The sequence below is a fragment of the Lepidochelys olivacea genome, assembly GCF_965140295.1.
Source record: "Lepidochelys olivacea isolate rLepOli2 genome assembly, chromosome: 23".
Lineage (NCBI taxonomy): Eukaryota > Metazoa > Chordata > Testudines > Cheloniidae > Lepidochelys > Lepidochelys olivacea.
The window spans coordinates 14,047,004-14,063,204 of record NC_140433.1 but is presented as its reverse complement, the minus strand read 5'-3'; the positions used below and the strand labels follow the sequence as shown (position 1 = coordinate 14,063,204).

The window sequence follows — 16,201 nt, the reverse complement described above, 5'->3', positions numbered from 1 at the left end:
ACCATGCGCCAGGCGGATGCAACTTTGCCTGAGTCTGCCGAGAGCCTGAGCCCATTGCTCAGAGAGGCAGGCCGGCCCCAACCGTCGCCGGGTTTTCCCTCCCCGCCCCAGCTCTGCCGGTGCCCCTAACTCCCAGCCCTGGCTGGGGCCCTTCGCAGAGCCCAACTTCCCCAGGCCCCGGGCACTCAGCGTTGGTCGGTGGTTTCTTCTGCGCTTCCTGTTGAAAAAAGTCCCCGCAACGCGGAAGTTCCCTAGGTCGAGATCAGGGAGGGGAGAGACCCTGAGAACCCGCCAGGGGCTGGAGCCAGGAGCCAGCATGAGCCGGGGGTCCAGGCCAGGGGTGCGAGCGCAGCAGGAGAACGTCGCCTCCCATCTCCTCCTGGATCATGAAAACCAGCAGGTGTTTGAGCTCCTGGGCCGGAAATGCACGGTGAGGACATGAGGCCCAGAGGATGCAGACAGGAGGGGGCTGCAGGTCGGGGGTGAGGCGCACCGGCAGAGCAGCGGGGGAGCCCAGGGCTGGGGTAGCAGGGGGCTGCAGGTTGGGAGTGAGGGGCACCGGCAGAGCAGGGGGGGAGCCCAGGGCTGGGGTAGCAGGGGGCTGCAGGTCAGGAGTGAGGGGCACCGGCAGGGCTGGGGTAGGGGGCTGCGGGTCGGGAGTGAGGGGCACCAGCAGATCTGGGGGTGCCCCAGGGCTGGGCTAGCAGGGGGCTGCAGGTCGGGAGTCAGGGGCACCAGCTCTTTCCTTGCTGTATCCCCCCCCACCCCGCTCAGGAGGACGCGGGGTGAGTGGCGCTGAGGGGGGCTGCGAGGGGCCCAGCGCAGTGATGCTGCGGAGCCCGGAGCCTCAGCCAACACCAGAAACCAAGACAGGAACTGCCAGCCCAGGGGGGGCCACGCTTAGGGCCGGCTGAGCCCTCCCCACGCGGCGTTCTGTGAGGCTGTTCCCCAGCCGCCCCAGAGCTGGCTGCATCTCAGCCGTGATCGCTCTGTAACTCGGTTGTCTCTCTGCCAGACCCTGGCCACGTCGGTGGCCCAGCTATACTGGGCCCTGCCCCCCAACAGCCAGGTCTGGGGTAAGCAGGGCTGTGGGGTCCTGTGCCTGGTCAAGGACAACCCCCGGCGCTCCTACTTCATCCGCCTCTTCAATATCAAGGTGAGTCCTTGCCCTACCCTCGTGGCTCCCCATCCCTTCCCAGCACTGTCCAGAGAACCCAGGAGTCCTGGCTCCCAGCCCTCTCCCAGCCCCTGCTCTAACCACCAGACTGCACCTTTGCTCCCAGAGCCGGGGAGAGAACCCAGGAGTCCTGGCTCCAAGGTCCCCCCGCTCTAACCCACTAGACCCCACACCTCTCCCAGAGCTGAGGAGAGAACCCAGGCATCCTGGCTCCCAGTGCCCCCTGCTGATGGGGCGTTTACTGGGGTTTCCCTTTCTCTTGCAGGAGAGGAGGCTGACATGGGAGATGGAGCTCTCCAGCCAGCTGGTCTATTCCGCCGTCACCCCCTATTTCCACACGTTCCCCGGGGACGTGAGTATCTGCCCCAGAGAGGGCCGGGGTGGTGGTCGATCAGTGGGGCGGGGCTTCCAGACATAGCCCTGCCCCCAGAGACAACAGTTCAGAGACTGGGGGCGGGGGGGTGAAAAGAAGGAGAAAATTAAGGGCTACCAACAAGAAGTAAGGCTGGGAACCGGGATGCCTGGGTTCTCTCCCGGCTCTGGGAGGGGAGCGGGGTCCGGTGGTTAGAGCAGGGGCACTGGGAACCCGGACGCCTGGGTTCTCTCCCGGCTCTGGGAGGGGAGCGGGGTCCGGTGGTTAGAGCAGGGGCACTGGGAACCCGGACGCCTGGGTTCTCTCCCGGCTCTGGGAGGGGAGCGGGGTCCGGTGGTTAGAGCAGGGGCACTGGGAACCCGGACGCCTGGGTTCTCTCCCGGCTCTGGGAGGGGCGTGTCGCCCCCCCCAGGACCAGTGAGGTGCCTTTTGCTCTCAGGAATGCCAGGCCGGGCTGAACTTTGCGGACGAGGCTGAGGCCCACAACTTCTACACGCTGGTGCAGGAGAAGGTCCAGAAGCAACAGCAGAGGATGGGTATGTGGAGGGGTGGGGAGCCGGCGCCCCCTAGAGGGGACAGACCCCATGCCCCCCCTCCCCCCCGAGCCAGCCCGGGCCACGATCCTAGCGCTTGTTCTCCTCTTTCCTCAGAGAAACGGCAGCTCCCCCCGCCACCTCCCCCGGTCAATGAAGGTGAGTCCCCTTCTATCCCACTGTCCTTTGCAATTGGGGGGGAGGGGCAGGTTAGGGGTTGACCCCCCGACTCTCCCACCAGCTGTGGGCGGGCGGGGAGCTGGTGACATGGGTCTGACCGCGGCTTTTTGCCTCCTTTAGAGCGACGGGCGATGACGCTGCCCCGATCCCCGATGCCCGGGGGAGACATGAATGGTAAGCGGCTTGGAGGTGGGGGTCTTGAAAGGGTTAATTCATCCCCCCGCCCTCCCGCAGCATGGAGCCCCCCAGTGCCCGGCCCTGACTGCCAGGGGAGAGCGCCCCCTGCCCAGCCCCCCAACCCGCCCCCCGCAGCACGGAGCCCCCCAGTACCTGGCCCTGACTGCCAGGGGAGAGCGCCCCCTGCCCAGCCCCCCATCCTGCCCCCCGCAGCACGGAGCCCCCCCAGTGCCCGGCCCTGACTGCCAGGGGAGAGTGCCCCCTGCCCAGCCCCCCATCCTGCCCCCCGCAGCACGGAGCCCCCCAGTACCCGGCCCTGACTGCCAGGGGAGAGCGCCCCCTGCCCAGCCCCCCATCCCGCCCCCCGCAGCATGGAGCCCCGCAGTGCCTGGCCCTGACTGCCAGGGGAGAGCGCCCCCTGCCCAGCCCCCCAACCCGCCCCCCGCAGCACGGAGCCCCCCAGTACCCGGCCCTGACTGCCAGGGTAGAGCGCCCCCTGCCCAGCCCCCCAACCCGCCCCCCGCAGCATGGAGCCCCCCAGTGCCCGGCCCTGACTGCCGGGGAGAGCGCCCCCTGCCCAGCCCCCATCCCGCCCCCGCAGCCCCGTCTCTCTCTCCCACAGGTCCCAGCAAACAGCCGAATTCCCCCTCCTCCTCCTTGAACCTGATGACGATGGACATCCAGAACCCGGACATCACCTCGTCCCGGTACCGGGGGCTGCCGGTGCCCACAGCCGCCGAGAAGAAGAAGGGCAAGAAAAAGATCTCCAAGGCCGACATCGGCGCCCCAAGCGGATTCAAGTGAGAGCTGGCATCAGTGGGGCAGGAATGGGGCTGGGGCCTAGCCCCTCTAGGGGACACCGTCTCCCATCTGGCCCAAGGGCGGGGGGACTGGCTGGCTCAGAGGGGCCGGGAATGGGGCGCGGGACCTGGCCCCTCTCGAGCTGGCTAATCTTTCTTCTCCCTCCAGGCACGTCACCCACGTCGGCTGGGACCCCAACACTGGTTTTGATGTATGTAGCTTCAGAGACAGGGGTATGGTGGGGATCTGACCCTGGGGTCCCAGAGGTCAGAAGGGCTTGTGGGGGGGGCTGGGAAGGGGGCCAAGGACAGGTCGTGGGGTAAAGCCTTGGCGTTAGCAATGTCTGTGTATGGGGGGGAGGGCGGTTATCACTCGCGCTTGTGGCTACCAGGCGTGATGCGGTGTGCATAGCTGTTCCCCAGCTGCCCCGCCCCAGAGGTGGCTGCATCTTAGCATCAGGCAAGCCATCCCTATGCAGCGTTATGTGTAGCTGTTCCCCAGCTGCCCTGCTCTAGAGGTGGCTGAATCTCAGTGCCGGGCGAGCTATCTCCCTGGGGTGTTATGTGCAGCTGTTCCCCAGCTGCCATGCCCCAGAAGTAGCTGCAACTCAGTGCCCCATGGAGTGTTATGGGAGCAAATTTGGGGTTTCCTTGAGCCAGGGCTGCCCAAGATACTGCCTCCCTGTGGCCCCCCCATCCCCAGCGTTTTCCAAACTCATCTTGTTCTTCCAATGCACGTTCCCCCCCACCAGCCCCCACCCACACACACAGCTGCTCGGGGAGTTGGCAGTGCGACTGTTATTGGCAGTGCAGTTGGCACATGCCCACAGGAAAGGGGCAAGTCACAGCCAGCCAGAGGAGTTGCCAGAGCTACCGGGCATCTGGATGGCGCAAGGGGCAGGGGGCGGTCCCAGCACCACGATGTTTTTTCGGACTCCAGATAGTGTGTTTTTCCTTAAAATTCAACTAGGAATTAACACGGGCCCTGTGGCATACCACAGCCAGGGGCTAGGTGATCTGGCCTGCAAAACTGGTTGCCATCGGGCCAGGTTTTCCTCGGACCATCCCTTTTTTGCTGCAGCTGTGTTGGGAAATCTGGCCCATGCAGCCAGTTTCACGGGCTCTGGACGGCACAGGTTTTTTTCGGTTCTCAAAGGCAGCGGCCCAGTAATCTGGGCATGAGACCCCCAAGAGGATGGCTCGCATGGCACTGAGATGCAGCCGCCTCTGGGGTGGGGCAGCTGTGAACAGCTTCATAAAACGCCACAGTGAAAGGCTCTCCTGGCACTGAGATGCAGTCATCTCTGGAGTGGGGTGCCTGGGAACAGCCCCATATAACACCACATGGGGAAGACTTGCCTGGTGCTGAGATGCAGCCAGCTCTGGGGTGGGGCAGCTGACATAACCTCCCAATTGGATCCCTCCAGAACGCCCCCCCCCCAGCTGCTTGCTCTGCCCAGTGGGTCAGGATTTTAGGGGGTCAGTGTTAGTGGGTCCCCGAGGGCTGCTGGGGGAGTTAATTTAAGGCATGATCCATAAATCCCCCGTCCCCGGATTTCAGGGGTTGGAGCCTTGCTGCTCTGTCCATCTGGGCACCTGCAGCTGTGTGTGGGGAGAGCATGAATTTGGGGGGCATTTGCCTGGGGATTGAGCCGCCTTCCTCCATCTGTCTCTCTTCTAGGTGAATAACCTGGACCCCGACCTGAAGACGCTTTTCTCCCAGGCCGGGATAAGCGAGGCGCAGCTGACCGACGCAGAGACCTCCAAACTCATCTACGATTTCATTGAAGGCCAGGGCGGGCTGGAGGCTGTGAAGGAGGAGCTGAGACGCCAGGGTGAGCTCTCCCTGTGCAGTGTTATGTGCAGCTGTTCCTCAGCTGCTGTGCCCCAGAGGTGGCTGCATCTCAGTGCTGGGCGAGCCGTCCCTGTGCGGCATTATGTGAAACTGTTCCCCAGCTGCGCTGACCCAGAGGCAGCTGCATGTCAGTCCCGTGCAAGCCTCCCCGTGCACCGATTTGGGATTCTCAGGGAACGGGGCGGGAGACGCGGGGGAAGAGCCTCATTACAGGCTGGGCTTTAATTGCAGTTCATTTCTCCCCACAGGTCCAGCACCTCCTCCGCCCCCCATGACCCGGTCCGGGCCCCTCCCTCCCCCACCCCCTGCCTCAACGAGGGGCAGGTCTGGCCCATTGCCCCCCATCCCAGGCGGCCCCCCACCTCCCTCATCTATGCCAAATAGGGGGCCGGTTCCCTCCCATCCCCCCAGGGGGCATCTGCCCCCTCCTCGTGGGCCCCTTCCCCCTGTCTCCCGGTCTGGTCCGCCCCCCCCTCCGCCTGCTGCTGGGGCAGCCCCCCCACCCCCACCTCCCCCGCCGCCCCCTCCGCCTCCAGTCTCTTCAGGGCCTTGTCCCCCTCCCCCACTTCCTTCAGGGGGGGTCAGCTCCCCAGGGAGCCAGCCTGCTCCCCCACAAAAGGGACGTGGGGCCCTGCTGGACCAGATCCGCCAAGGCATCCAGCTCAACAAGGTGAGCTGTGGGGCAGATGCGGGGCAGGGAGGGGGTGAGGATGAGGGAGGTAGGGGGCAGGGAGGAGGGGAGCTGGGGGCTGAGTGGGGGGCAAGGAGGAGATGAGGTGGCTGTGGGGTGAGGAATGAGGCGAGATGGGGGCTGAATGGGGGGCAGGCATGGAGGAGGTGAGGGCAGGGAGGGGGGACGGAGGTGGTTGGGGGTGAGGAAAGGGAAGTTGGGGGCAGGGAAGAGGGGAGATGGGGGCTGAGTGGGGGGAAGGGATGGAGGAAGTGGGGGGAAGGGAGGGGAACAGGGTGGCTGAGGGGTGGGGAAGGGGAAGATGGGGGGGTTAGGGGAGTTGGGGGCAGGTGTGGGGTATGGAGGGGGTGACCGAGGGGAGCAGGGATGGGGAGGGGGGAGTTAGAGCTGGCTTTGGGGGTGAGGGTGGGGTAAGGGGGCTTTGGTGGTGCCAGGGGGGTGGGTGGGTACAGGGGGTTGGTCTTGGGCTCCCTGGCAGCGCCAGGAGGATGGGTGGGTGCAGGGGGCCTGTGCTGGGGGTCCTGGTGGTACCAGGGGGGTGCAGAGGGTCTGTGCTGGGGGTCCTGGTGGTGCCAGGAGGGTTGGTGGGTGCAGGGGATGGTGCTGTGGGCCCTGACCCCCCCTACCCTGCATTGCAGACCCCCGAGATGCTGGACTCCCCGCCGCCCGCACAGAGCTCCGAGGGCCTGGTGGGGGCGCTCATGCACGTCATGCAGAAGCGGAGCAAAGTGATCCACTCCTCGGGTGAGTCGCCCCATCCCGCCTCGGCAGCGGTGGGAGTGGGTGCCATGCCCCTCCTCCCCTACCCCTTGCCCCCTCCGCCACTCACCCTCCTCTTCCTCCCACAGACGAAGGCGAGGACAATGGCGGGGACGAGGAGGACGATGACGAATGGGACGACTGAGCACCGTCCCCAGCAAGAAAAGCTCCCCCCCTTCTGCACCCCCACCCGCACTGGGTGCTGCCCCCCACTCCCCTGTGATTCCCCAGCCTGCCTGGCCCCTTTGCAATAAAGAGAGCTCTCTGCTTGACGTGCTGCCCCATCTTTTACCCAGAATTCCCCTCCCCAAGGCCCCAGCTTCCCCTATCTGCTCCCATTACCCCCTCGAAACCCAGGGCTTGGCAATACCCTGGTCTCCACCAACCTCTTTGGCATCAGCAACAACCCAACCGATCTCCTTCCAACTTGGCTCCATGTTTTGATCTCAGCCCGATTGAAAAAACAAGCCAAGTTGGAACCAAGCTGCCGATATGTGGGGCTCAAGAGCCCGGCGTGGGTCATCAGCACAGATTTTGGGGTGGATTAAAACCCACTGGTCTGGGTCAACGTCTGAGTGACAGGATTAGAAGCCGGAGAGCTTGATCTGAGGCTGTGTCTACGCCCTATGTGCTATGGTGGCATAACTACAGAAGATTTAGTGTTGATGCTTTCAACGGCAAAGGAAGGGGTCTGTAAAAGTTGATCCATCTCACCTGTAGCTAGGTCGGCGGAGGAATTCTTAGTTGGGTCTACACCTGTGGGTTATGTAAGCTTGACGATGGTGCTCTGGGGGATCGCGGGGGTGAATTTTGCACACCCCTGCGTGCCGTAGCTAGGTTGATCTCAATTTTGAGCATAGACCGGAGCAGCCACTAGACTATGTCTTGTTATAATGGTGTGGTCGTCACCTGCAACTTAGAACTTGCTCGTGAGTTATGGCTTATTCATTTCAAGGCTTGGCAGAAATTGATTTTTATTTGTTTTTTTGATCGTTTCGAGGGAGCAGAATTCGACTTTCATTTTTCAATCATTTCGATGGCTCGAAGGATCACTGTTTATTTAGAAGGCGGGAAAAATGCGGGTGCCGTGGGGGGGTCAGACAATAACTACTTCATGACTGCAGAGGTTGCGTTCAAAAAGCGAACGCTTTAAAACACAAAGTCTCTTCAAGATAGATAAAGTCAATAGCCCCAGTTCAAACTCAAACATGGTCTCAAGCAGCAATTTGTTTTACGTGGCCTTGCTCTCAGTTTAGACAATTATTAATGGAAACGCTTTTTCTGGGTTTGCGTCTGCGGGGAACTGGACGTCGCCTGGAATTTACCGATCAAAAGTGAATCTTTCCAAGCCTATCAATTTTGATTTGGTTAATGGGGTTTTATGTCCCCGTTGCTTTACTCTTAAGGGTCTCGCCGCAGCTCCGAACGGGATGAGCAAGCCAGAGCTGGAGAACGTTCTCTTGCCTCTTCAATGAACATTACCCGCCGCAGCCTGAGCCAGTCCAAGCGATTGTTACCCCTTCCCCTGGCCTTGACGTTGGCGCCTGGGTGACGCCAACCCTCCCGGCCTTGACGTTGGCGCCTGGGTGACGCCAACCCTCCCGGCCTTGACGTTGGCGCCTGGGTGACGCCAACCCGTTCGGCCTTGACGTTGGCGCCTGGGTGACGTCAACCCTCTCGGCCTTGACGTTGGCGCCTGGGTGACGCCAACCCGTTCGGCCTTGACGTTGGCGCCTGGGTGACGCCAACCCTTCCGGCATTGACGTTGGCGCCTGGGTGACGCCAACCCATTCGGCCTTGACGTTGGCGCCTGGGTGACGCCAACCCTCCTGGCCTTGACGTTGGCGCCTGGGTGACGCCAACCCATTCGGCCTTGACGTTGGCGCCTGGGTGACGCCAACCCTCCCGGCCTTGACGTTGGCGCCTGGGTGACGCCAACCCATTCGGCCTTGACGTTGGCGCCTGGGTGACGCCAACCCTCCTGGCCTCGCTGTTCGAGCCAGGTGGTGGCTCTGACTCCACAGCAAGAGGATCAGGGCGAACCAGGGGTGCCCTGAGATGGGTGGGGCACCACTACATATTGTTTTAGGCTGAGGTGTCACTTACAGAATAGGGTGAGCGTCTTTTGCCCTCCCCTCCACCCAGTATGGCGCCAAGAAGCCCTCTCATCTAAGCCAGCAGGCGGCTTTTGAGGCAGACTGGGCTGAAACGGGTTAATTTGGTGCCTTGTGAGCTATTTCCGTGACTCTTGCGGTGGCACGGCGGCGCGGAGCACTCTGGGAGATGCAAATAGCACCCGTGGCCGGAGTCCTGGGCGCCAATTGGCTGGCGGGGCGCGTCAATCAGGCCGGACGCCCAATGGGAACGGCCGCGGCGGGGCACGTCGCTCTCCCTCCCCCACCCCTCTGGCCACGCCCCCTGGGAGGAAAAGTTTCGGGCGGCCCCAGTGGCTGGAGGGGAAAAAAAAAAAATAAAAAAAAAAGATGGCGGAAAATTTAAAAGGTGAGCGAGGGAAGCCGGCGCGCGCGGAGCGTGGCGGGAGGCCGGGCTGGGCGCGCGGCGGGAGGGGCGCGCGGGGTGGGGGCTTCTATGAGGAGTGGCGCGAGCGCGAGCGCGGAGCTAGTCCCCCCCCCCCCTTTTCCGGCGCGCGAGGCGGCAGCAGAAGCGACCGTTAAGGAAGGAGGGGGCCGGTTGAGAGCGCGCGTTCAGGGGGCTGCCCTCGCGCCCAGGGCGGGAAACGGGGCAGGGCGGAGTGGGGGGAGGGGCGCTGCCCCCGCTGGTGCGGGGGGAGGGGCGCACGTGACCCTGAGGGTGCCACAGGTCCCCCAGGGCGCCCCCACTTCCCCCTGGGTGCCCCCACCCCTCTGGCACCGAGCACCTCCCCTTTGTAGGCTGGGATTGACCCCCCCCCCGTACGGTTACGCCAACCTCTGGGTGCGGGGTGACCCCCCATGTACACTCATGCCTAGCCCCCAACGTGGGGTGACCTCCCCGTACACTCACGCCAACCCCCCTGGCGTGGGGTGACTTTCCACGTACGGTCACGCCAACCCCCCCAGTGCAGGGTGACCCCCCACTTTATGCTCACGCAACCTCCCACAGGCAGGGTGACCTCCCCCAGATGCTCACGCCAACCCCCCGATGCGGGATGATCCCCGGACGCTCACGCCAACCCCCCGGACGCAGGGTGACCCCCCCCAGATGCTCACACCAAGCCCCTGATGCAGGGTGACACGCTCACACCAACCCCCTGACGTGGGGTGACCCCCCCCGGAGGCTCGCGCCAACCCCCTGACGCGGGGGGACCTCCCCGAGATGCTTGCACCAACCTCCCGACGCAGGGTGACCCCCCCGGACGCTCGCACCAACCCCCTGACGTGGGGTGACCCCCCCCCGGAGGCTCGCGCCAACCCCCTGACGCGGGGGGACCTCCCCGAGATGCTTGCACCAACCTCCCGACGCAGGGTGACCCCCCCGGACGCTCGCACCAACCCCCTGACGTGGGGTGACCCCCCCCCGGAGGCTCGCGCCAACCCCCTGACGCGGGGTGACCGCCCCGAGATGCTTGCACCAACCTCCCGACGCAGGGTGACCCCCCCGGACGCTCACACCAACCCCCTGACGTGGGGTGACCCCCCCCCGGAGGCTCGCGCCAACCCCCTGACGCGGGGTGACCGCCCCGAGATGCTTGCACCAACCTCCCGACGCAGGGTGACCCCCCCGGACGCTCGCACCAACCCCCTGACGTGGGGTGACCCCCCCCGGAGGCTCGCGCCAACCCCCTGACGCGGGGTGACCGCCCCGAGATGCTTGCACCAACCTCCCGACGCAGGGTGACCCCCCCGGACGCTCGCACCAACCCCCTGACGTGGGGTGACCCCCCCCGGAGGCTCGCGCCAACTCCCTGACGTGGGGGGACCGCCCCGAGATGCTTGCACCAACCTCCCGACGCAGGGTGACCCCCCCGGACGCTCACACCAACCCCCTGACGTGGGGTGACCCCCCCCGGAGGCTCGCGCCAACCCCCTGACGTGGGGTGACCGCCCCGAGATGCTTGCACCAACCTCCCGACGCAGGGTGACCCCCCCCGGACGCTCGCACCAAGCCCCCTAGACAGGGTGACCTCTCCCTGTACGCTCAGGCTAACCACGTGCTCATGACAACCTCTGGATGAGGGGCAACCCTCGGACAAGGGGTGAGCCACTCCCCCGGCACGTGCTCGGGCTGACCTCCTCTCCCTTGGTAGGCTCACCAGTCCCCCGATGTGGGGTGACCCTCCCAGTACCCTCTGGTGAAAGCCTCAATGCAGCGTGACCCCCCTCCCCATACACTCAGGCCAACCTGTCCGACGCAAGGGGATTCCCTCTACGTCACGCGGCCCCCCAACATTCCCTGCTGTCCTCCCGCTGACCGACCCTCACAGCTGTGACCCCAGGTCCCCCACTTGCACTTTGGCCCTTTCTGAGATCACAGCTCTGCTGGTGCCTCTCACTCCTGACCTGCAGCCCCCGCTAGCCAAGCTCTGGGCTCCCCCACCACACAGCGATTCCCCCCCCCCGCCTTCCCTGGGGTCCCTCCCCTCCCTGCCCAGCCAGTGCCAGCCCCCTAACGCTGACCCGTGTGCCCGCAGGCTGTGCCGTGTGCTGCAAGTCCTCATGGTCCCAGCTGCAGGACCTGTGCCGGCTGGAGAGGGTTTGCTGCCCCTCGCTGGGCATCACCCGCAGGAACCTCAGCCACTTCGAGGTGGAGTTCCTGTGCGACTACAAGAGAGTGCGGGTGAGTCTGCCAGCCTGTGACCCCGATCCCTTCCGGGATTCCCCCCCTGCAGCTGGGAAACCCCCACGTCCAATATCCTTGCAGCCCAACCCCCTTCAGCCCGGATCCCCCCTACAGCCCATGTCCAATTCCCCTCTCCCCACCCCCGGGCAGCCTGCATCCCTCCGCCTCCAATTCTCCCCATGCAGCCTGGGTCTTCCCACCTCCAATTGCCCCTCACATCCTGCAATGGGGAGAGCAGGGGGGCTGGGAGCCAGACTCCTGGTTTCTCTCCCTGGCTCTGGGAGGGGAGTGGGGTCTAGTGGTTAGAATGGGGGCGGGGGGGGGAGCTGGGAGCCAGGACTCCCAGGTTCTCTTCCTGGCTCTAAGAGGAGAGTGGAGGTCTAGTGGGTCACAGTACGGGGGGTGGGGGGAAGAGGTGTCTGGAAGCCCGGACTCCTGGGTCCCATCTCTGGGAGGGGGCATGGCTACGCCCGCTGACCGACGGGTTCTGGTGACAGGAGGAGGAGTTCTACCTGGTGAAGTGGCGCGGCTACCCGGAGTCCGAGAACACCTGGGAGCCGCGGAAGAACCTGCACTGTGTGGGCCTGCTGAAGCAGTTCCACAAGGACCTGGAGCAGGCCTGGATCCGGCGGGACGGCAAGCCCAAGAAAAACGCCCGCTGGCTGGACCAGGGCGTGGCGAACTACGTAGTGCAGAAAGCCAAGCAGCGGCGGGCCCTGTGGCGCTGGGAGCGCCAGCTGAACGCCAAGCGCAACCACAAGGGGCGCATCGTGGTGGAGAACGAGGTGGATCTCGACGGGCCGCCCCGGGACTTCGTCTACATCAATGAGTACAAGGTGGGCGAGGGCATCTCCCTCACCCAGGTGGCGGTGGGCTGCGAGTGCTGCGACTGCCTGGCGGAGGCTGCCAGCGGCTGCTGCTGCCCTGGCGCCTCCCGCCACAAGTTTGCCTACAACGAGCTGGGCCAGGTGCGCATCCGGGCGGGGCTGCCCATCTACGAGTGCAACGCCCGCTGCCGCTGCGGGGCTGAGTGCTCCAACCGCGTGGTGCAGCGGGGCATCCGCTATGATCTGTGCATCTTCCGGACCGCCAACGGGCGCGGTTGGGGCGTGCGCACCCTGGAGAAGATCCGCAAGAACAGCTTCGTCATGGAGTATGTGGGAGAGGTACGGAGCGCCAGGCAGCCACCTCTGGGGCAGGGCCGCTGGGGAACGTAGTGTCTGTCATATGGGGATGGCTTGCCTGACGTTGAGATGCAGCCACCTCTGGGGCAGAGCAGCTGGGGAACAGCTGCACATAACGTCACAAGTGGGGGGGCTCGCCTGGTGCTGAGATGCAGCCACTGCTGGGGTGGGACAGCAGCTGCATGGGGATGGCTTCCCTAGTGTTGAGATACAGCCACCTCTGGGGCAGGGCGGGGCGGCTCGGGAACAGCCGCACAGAGTCCCCCAGTGCCATGCTCTCAGCATGACCCCATCCCATCCCGTCCCCCCAGATCATCACATCAGAGGAGGCGGAGCGACGAGGGCAGATCTACGACCGCCAGGGTGCGACCTACCTCTTTGATCTGGACTATGTGGAGGATGTTTACACAGTGGATGCTGCCTACTATGGCAACATCTCACACTTCGTAAATCACAGCGTGAGTCGGGGGGGGGGTGCGAGGGAGGGGGCTGGGGGCAGCCTGTGGGTGGATAAAAATCAGTGATTGAAAAACAAACAAAAAACACCCTGCCAGGGTTTTTTTAATGTAAGTTAAATAGGCTTTTTTTTCCCCCTTAGAAAGAAAAAATGATTTAAAACAAAGTTTGAATTGCTGACAATGTATGTAAAGGCCCCAAATTTATGAGAATCTATGGAAATCATTTAAATCACGGTAACTAGACAGCCGGGCATGTGTGCTGTGGAGGTTTGAAAGAAAGTTGAAGCAGTGAACCGGTGGAAATCGCTGGCTCGCCTCATGTATTTTGTAGGGAGAATATTTGCTTTTGTTCAGTTTATTCACCTAGCTCAGCTAATGGCCAGTCCCTTGCAAGTTAAGAAACTGATCAGGAGCTGGCAAAGCAGGAAAGCTTGGTTTCCTCTTCCAGTCTCTGAATAAAAACTCGGTGGGAAAGGTAGAGATCTACTCGATCTAAAATCCTGAAGGACATGGAGACTAGAAACAATCAGTTCAAATTCACTAATTACAGAGAATGCTCCCTTTGTTTACTAAATCCATTTTAAATGCAAACCACGTTTTGATATTCCTCCTATTTTCTTCTGCATCCAGCATGTTCAAAGTAGTTTTATCGACCTGATTAAAAAGAACTGTTTCGTTTTCAATGCAAAACACGTTTTGATAAACTACTTTTTTCTTCTTATGGCTCCAGTGCACTTTAAGGGCGTGCTATTGAACTGATAATTCTTAATTTTTTAAATTATTTCTAAACTAAAAATAACACTCTAGTTACCTTCTCCAGACCTGAAGAAGCTCTCTGTGAAGCTTGAAAACTTGTCCCTCACACCAACAGAAGTTGGTCCAGTAAAAGATTTTTACCTCTCCCACCTTGTCCAACTAAAAATAACCTAGTTTTAAATGCAAACAGTTTTAGATAAACTTTACTTTTTTCTTCTTCTACACCCAGCACATTGAAGGTAGGTTTTATTTAATGAATGAAAAATAACTCAGTCAGTTTTCAATGCAAAACCATGTTTTTATAAACTCATTTTTGTTCTTACGCATCAACCATGTTTTAAGGTAGTTTTCATGGAATTAACAGTAGCTCAGTTTTAAATGCAAACCCTGTTTTGATAAACTCTACTTTTGTTTTTCCATATGCATCCCGCACATTTTATGGTTGTTTTATTGAACGAATTAAAGCGAAACAATTTAAAATCTTTTTGTGCACTTTTCATTACAATTTCCATCAAAATTAAACTTCACACAAACCATGAGTTGAATCCCCCCCCCAAAAAAACTAAATAAGAAATGCCATTCACCAAATTCTAACATAATAAAAAAGTAAAATTTAAGAATTCAAATAAATACATAACCTCTATATTAATAATTCATCTTAATACACTGCATTAGTGTAATATTAATATTAACAAATTAGTGTAATATAATGTATTACGATTGATGAATTATGCTATAAATAGGCTTGGCAGAAGTCATTTTTTATCATTTCGATGGACAAAATTGTTTATTTTTAATCCTTTTCTCCTGATCTTTATTGATGTCAAGTTTCACAGTTGTGGGACCGTGGGGGAGGGGCAGGGTTAGACAATAGGTTGGGTCAGGCTATAATTATATAATGACAGTAGATGCTAACATTCAGAAAGTTAAAGTTTTATAGCTGTTAGAACAAGAACACACACCACATGTCAAGACATACAAAGTCAATATCCTTCAAGCTGCATTTTTCTTACTTTGCCTAGCTGTCATGTTTGTGGGTGTGCGGTGAAAATGATGTTTACCAACACTGACCAGTAAAAATCTAATCCTTCCAAGCGGAGATCTAGGCTTTATGATAATACGATAATATAATTTGTCAATATTAATACATCATATTGTCCTACTTATAGATATTTCTAAATGACAATATAATGCATTAATATTAATTATATTTGAATCAGATAATTCATTAATAAATTATAACGTAATTGCTATATAATTGCTTAAATAAATGTGTGTAAACGTAGCCTGTCCTGCGGATTAGTGAAAAGATGGGCCAGATTTGGGGAAAAGGCGACATTTAGTTGCCAATCACAACGTTTTAACAATTACCAACCAGCGAGCCTCGGCTTTTCTCTAGGGAGAGAACAGAAAAGCACGGACGCAGAAGGGGATTGAAATGGAGGGTTGGAAACTGGGCTCCCCGCTTGCCGATTCAAAGCGGTGATTTAAATCGCTTCAGTTTCAGTTGCTCCGCCCCGGCGGGTGGGTCCAAGGAGCAGGGGAGGGAGCTGGTGATGCTCTGGCGAGGGAAGGGGTATTTGGTGAGGGGGCAGGGCTATGGCGGCTTTGCCTTCACCACTCACCTCCCCCCTCCCCCCCGGTGCAGTGTGACCCCAACCTGCAGGTATACAACGTGTTCATTGACAACCTGGATGAGCGGCTGCCGCGGATCGCCCTCTTCGCCACCCGGCACATCCGTGCTGGGGAGGAGCTCACCTTCGACTACAACATGCAGGGTGAGTGCCCTCTGGGGGGGCCTGAAGGGGGGCCAGGCCCCACTGCTTGGGAGAGCCCTGGGGTGGGATCCTCCCCCTGATGCCTTCTCTCCTCCCCCACAGTGGACCCGGTGGATGCAGAGAGCACACGGATGGACTCCAACCTGGGCCGGGCTGGCGGCCTGGCCGGCTCTCCCAAGAAGCGGGTGCGGATTGAGTGTAAGTGCGGGGCCGCATCCTGCCGGAAGTACCTCTTCTAGCCCCTGTGTGCCCTGCCGGGGGTCTGGAACCCACGGCCGCCACCGCGCAGGGCTCTGAGGGAGGGGCGGGGGGGCCCATGCCCACCCTCCCCCCATTGGACTTACCTCACCTACCTGCATTCACTCTACGGGGTGGGGCCTGCTTCCCTCTGCTCTTTCCCTCCTGTCAAGGGGGTTTTTATAGGAACTGCTGTCATGGATTTTAATCAGTTGGTTCCCAGGCTCTGCCACGGCCGTGTAAAGGCCCTGTCTACTGTGTACAGAGCGCCACGGCCTCCTGTGGGAAGCGGCTGGTTTGGGGGGGATCCAGGAATATTCGACTTGAAGCCGCACTTGACGCTGCGTCCCTATGCAACCGGCAAAGCAGCTGTGGGGGGAAGGCGATGTTTTTAAACCAATTTGGGGCATTTTGTAAAAGGACTTTTTCTACCAGGTATTTTTGATGGGGGGGGGGGGGGGAGG

At 60.4% G+C, this 16,201-nt stretch overlaps 2 protein-coding genes across 2 annotated transcripts; both read left to right on the top strand.

The window, feature by feature from the left end:
• Positions 1-26: 26 nt before the first annotated feature.
• On the top strand, positions 27-6,777 carry WAS (WASP actin nucleation promoting factor). Its single transcript, XM_084612227.1, has 12 exons — positions 27-430; positions 1,016-1,156; positions 1,443-1,529; positions 1,990-2,086; positions 2,201-2,242; positions 2,384-2,437; positions 3,063-3,240; positions 3,410-3,452; positions 4,922-5,075; positions 5,344-5,765; positions 6,425-6,530; positions 6,635-6,777. The coding sequence occupies exons 1-12, from the start codon at positions 317-319 to the stop codon at positions 6,688-6,690; spliced, it is 1,494 nt and encodes a 497-aa protein (XP_084468353.1). The 5' UTR covers positions 27-316; the 3' UTR covers positions 6,691-6,777.
• Positions 6,778-8,943: 2,166 nt separating this feature from the next.
• SUV39H1 (SUV39H1 histone lysine methyltransferase) lies at positions 8,944-16,179 on the top strand. The gene is made up of 6 exons (XM_084612479.1): positions 8,944-9,047; positions 11,176-11,321; positions 11,822-12,490; positions 12,820-12,966; positions 15,371-15,500; positions 15,603-16,179. The coding sequence occupies exons 1-6, from the start codon at positions 9,029-9,031 to the stop codon at positions 15,737-15,739; spliced, it is 1,248 nt and encodes a 415-aa protein (XP_084468605.1). The 5' UTR covers positions 8,944-9,028; the 3' UTR covers positions 15,740-16,179.
• The last annotated feature ends 22 nt before the right edge of the window (positions 16,180-16,201 follow it).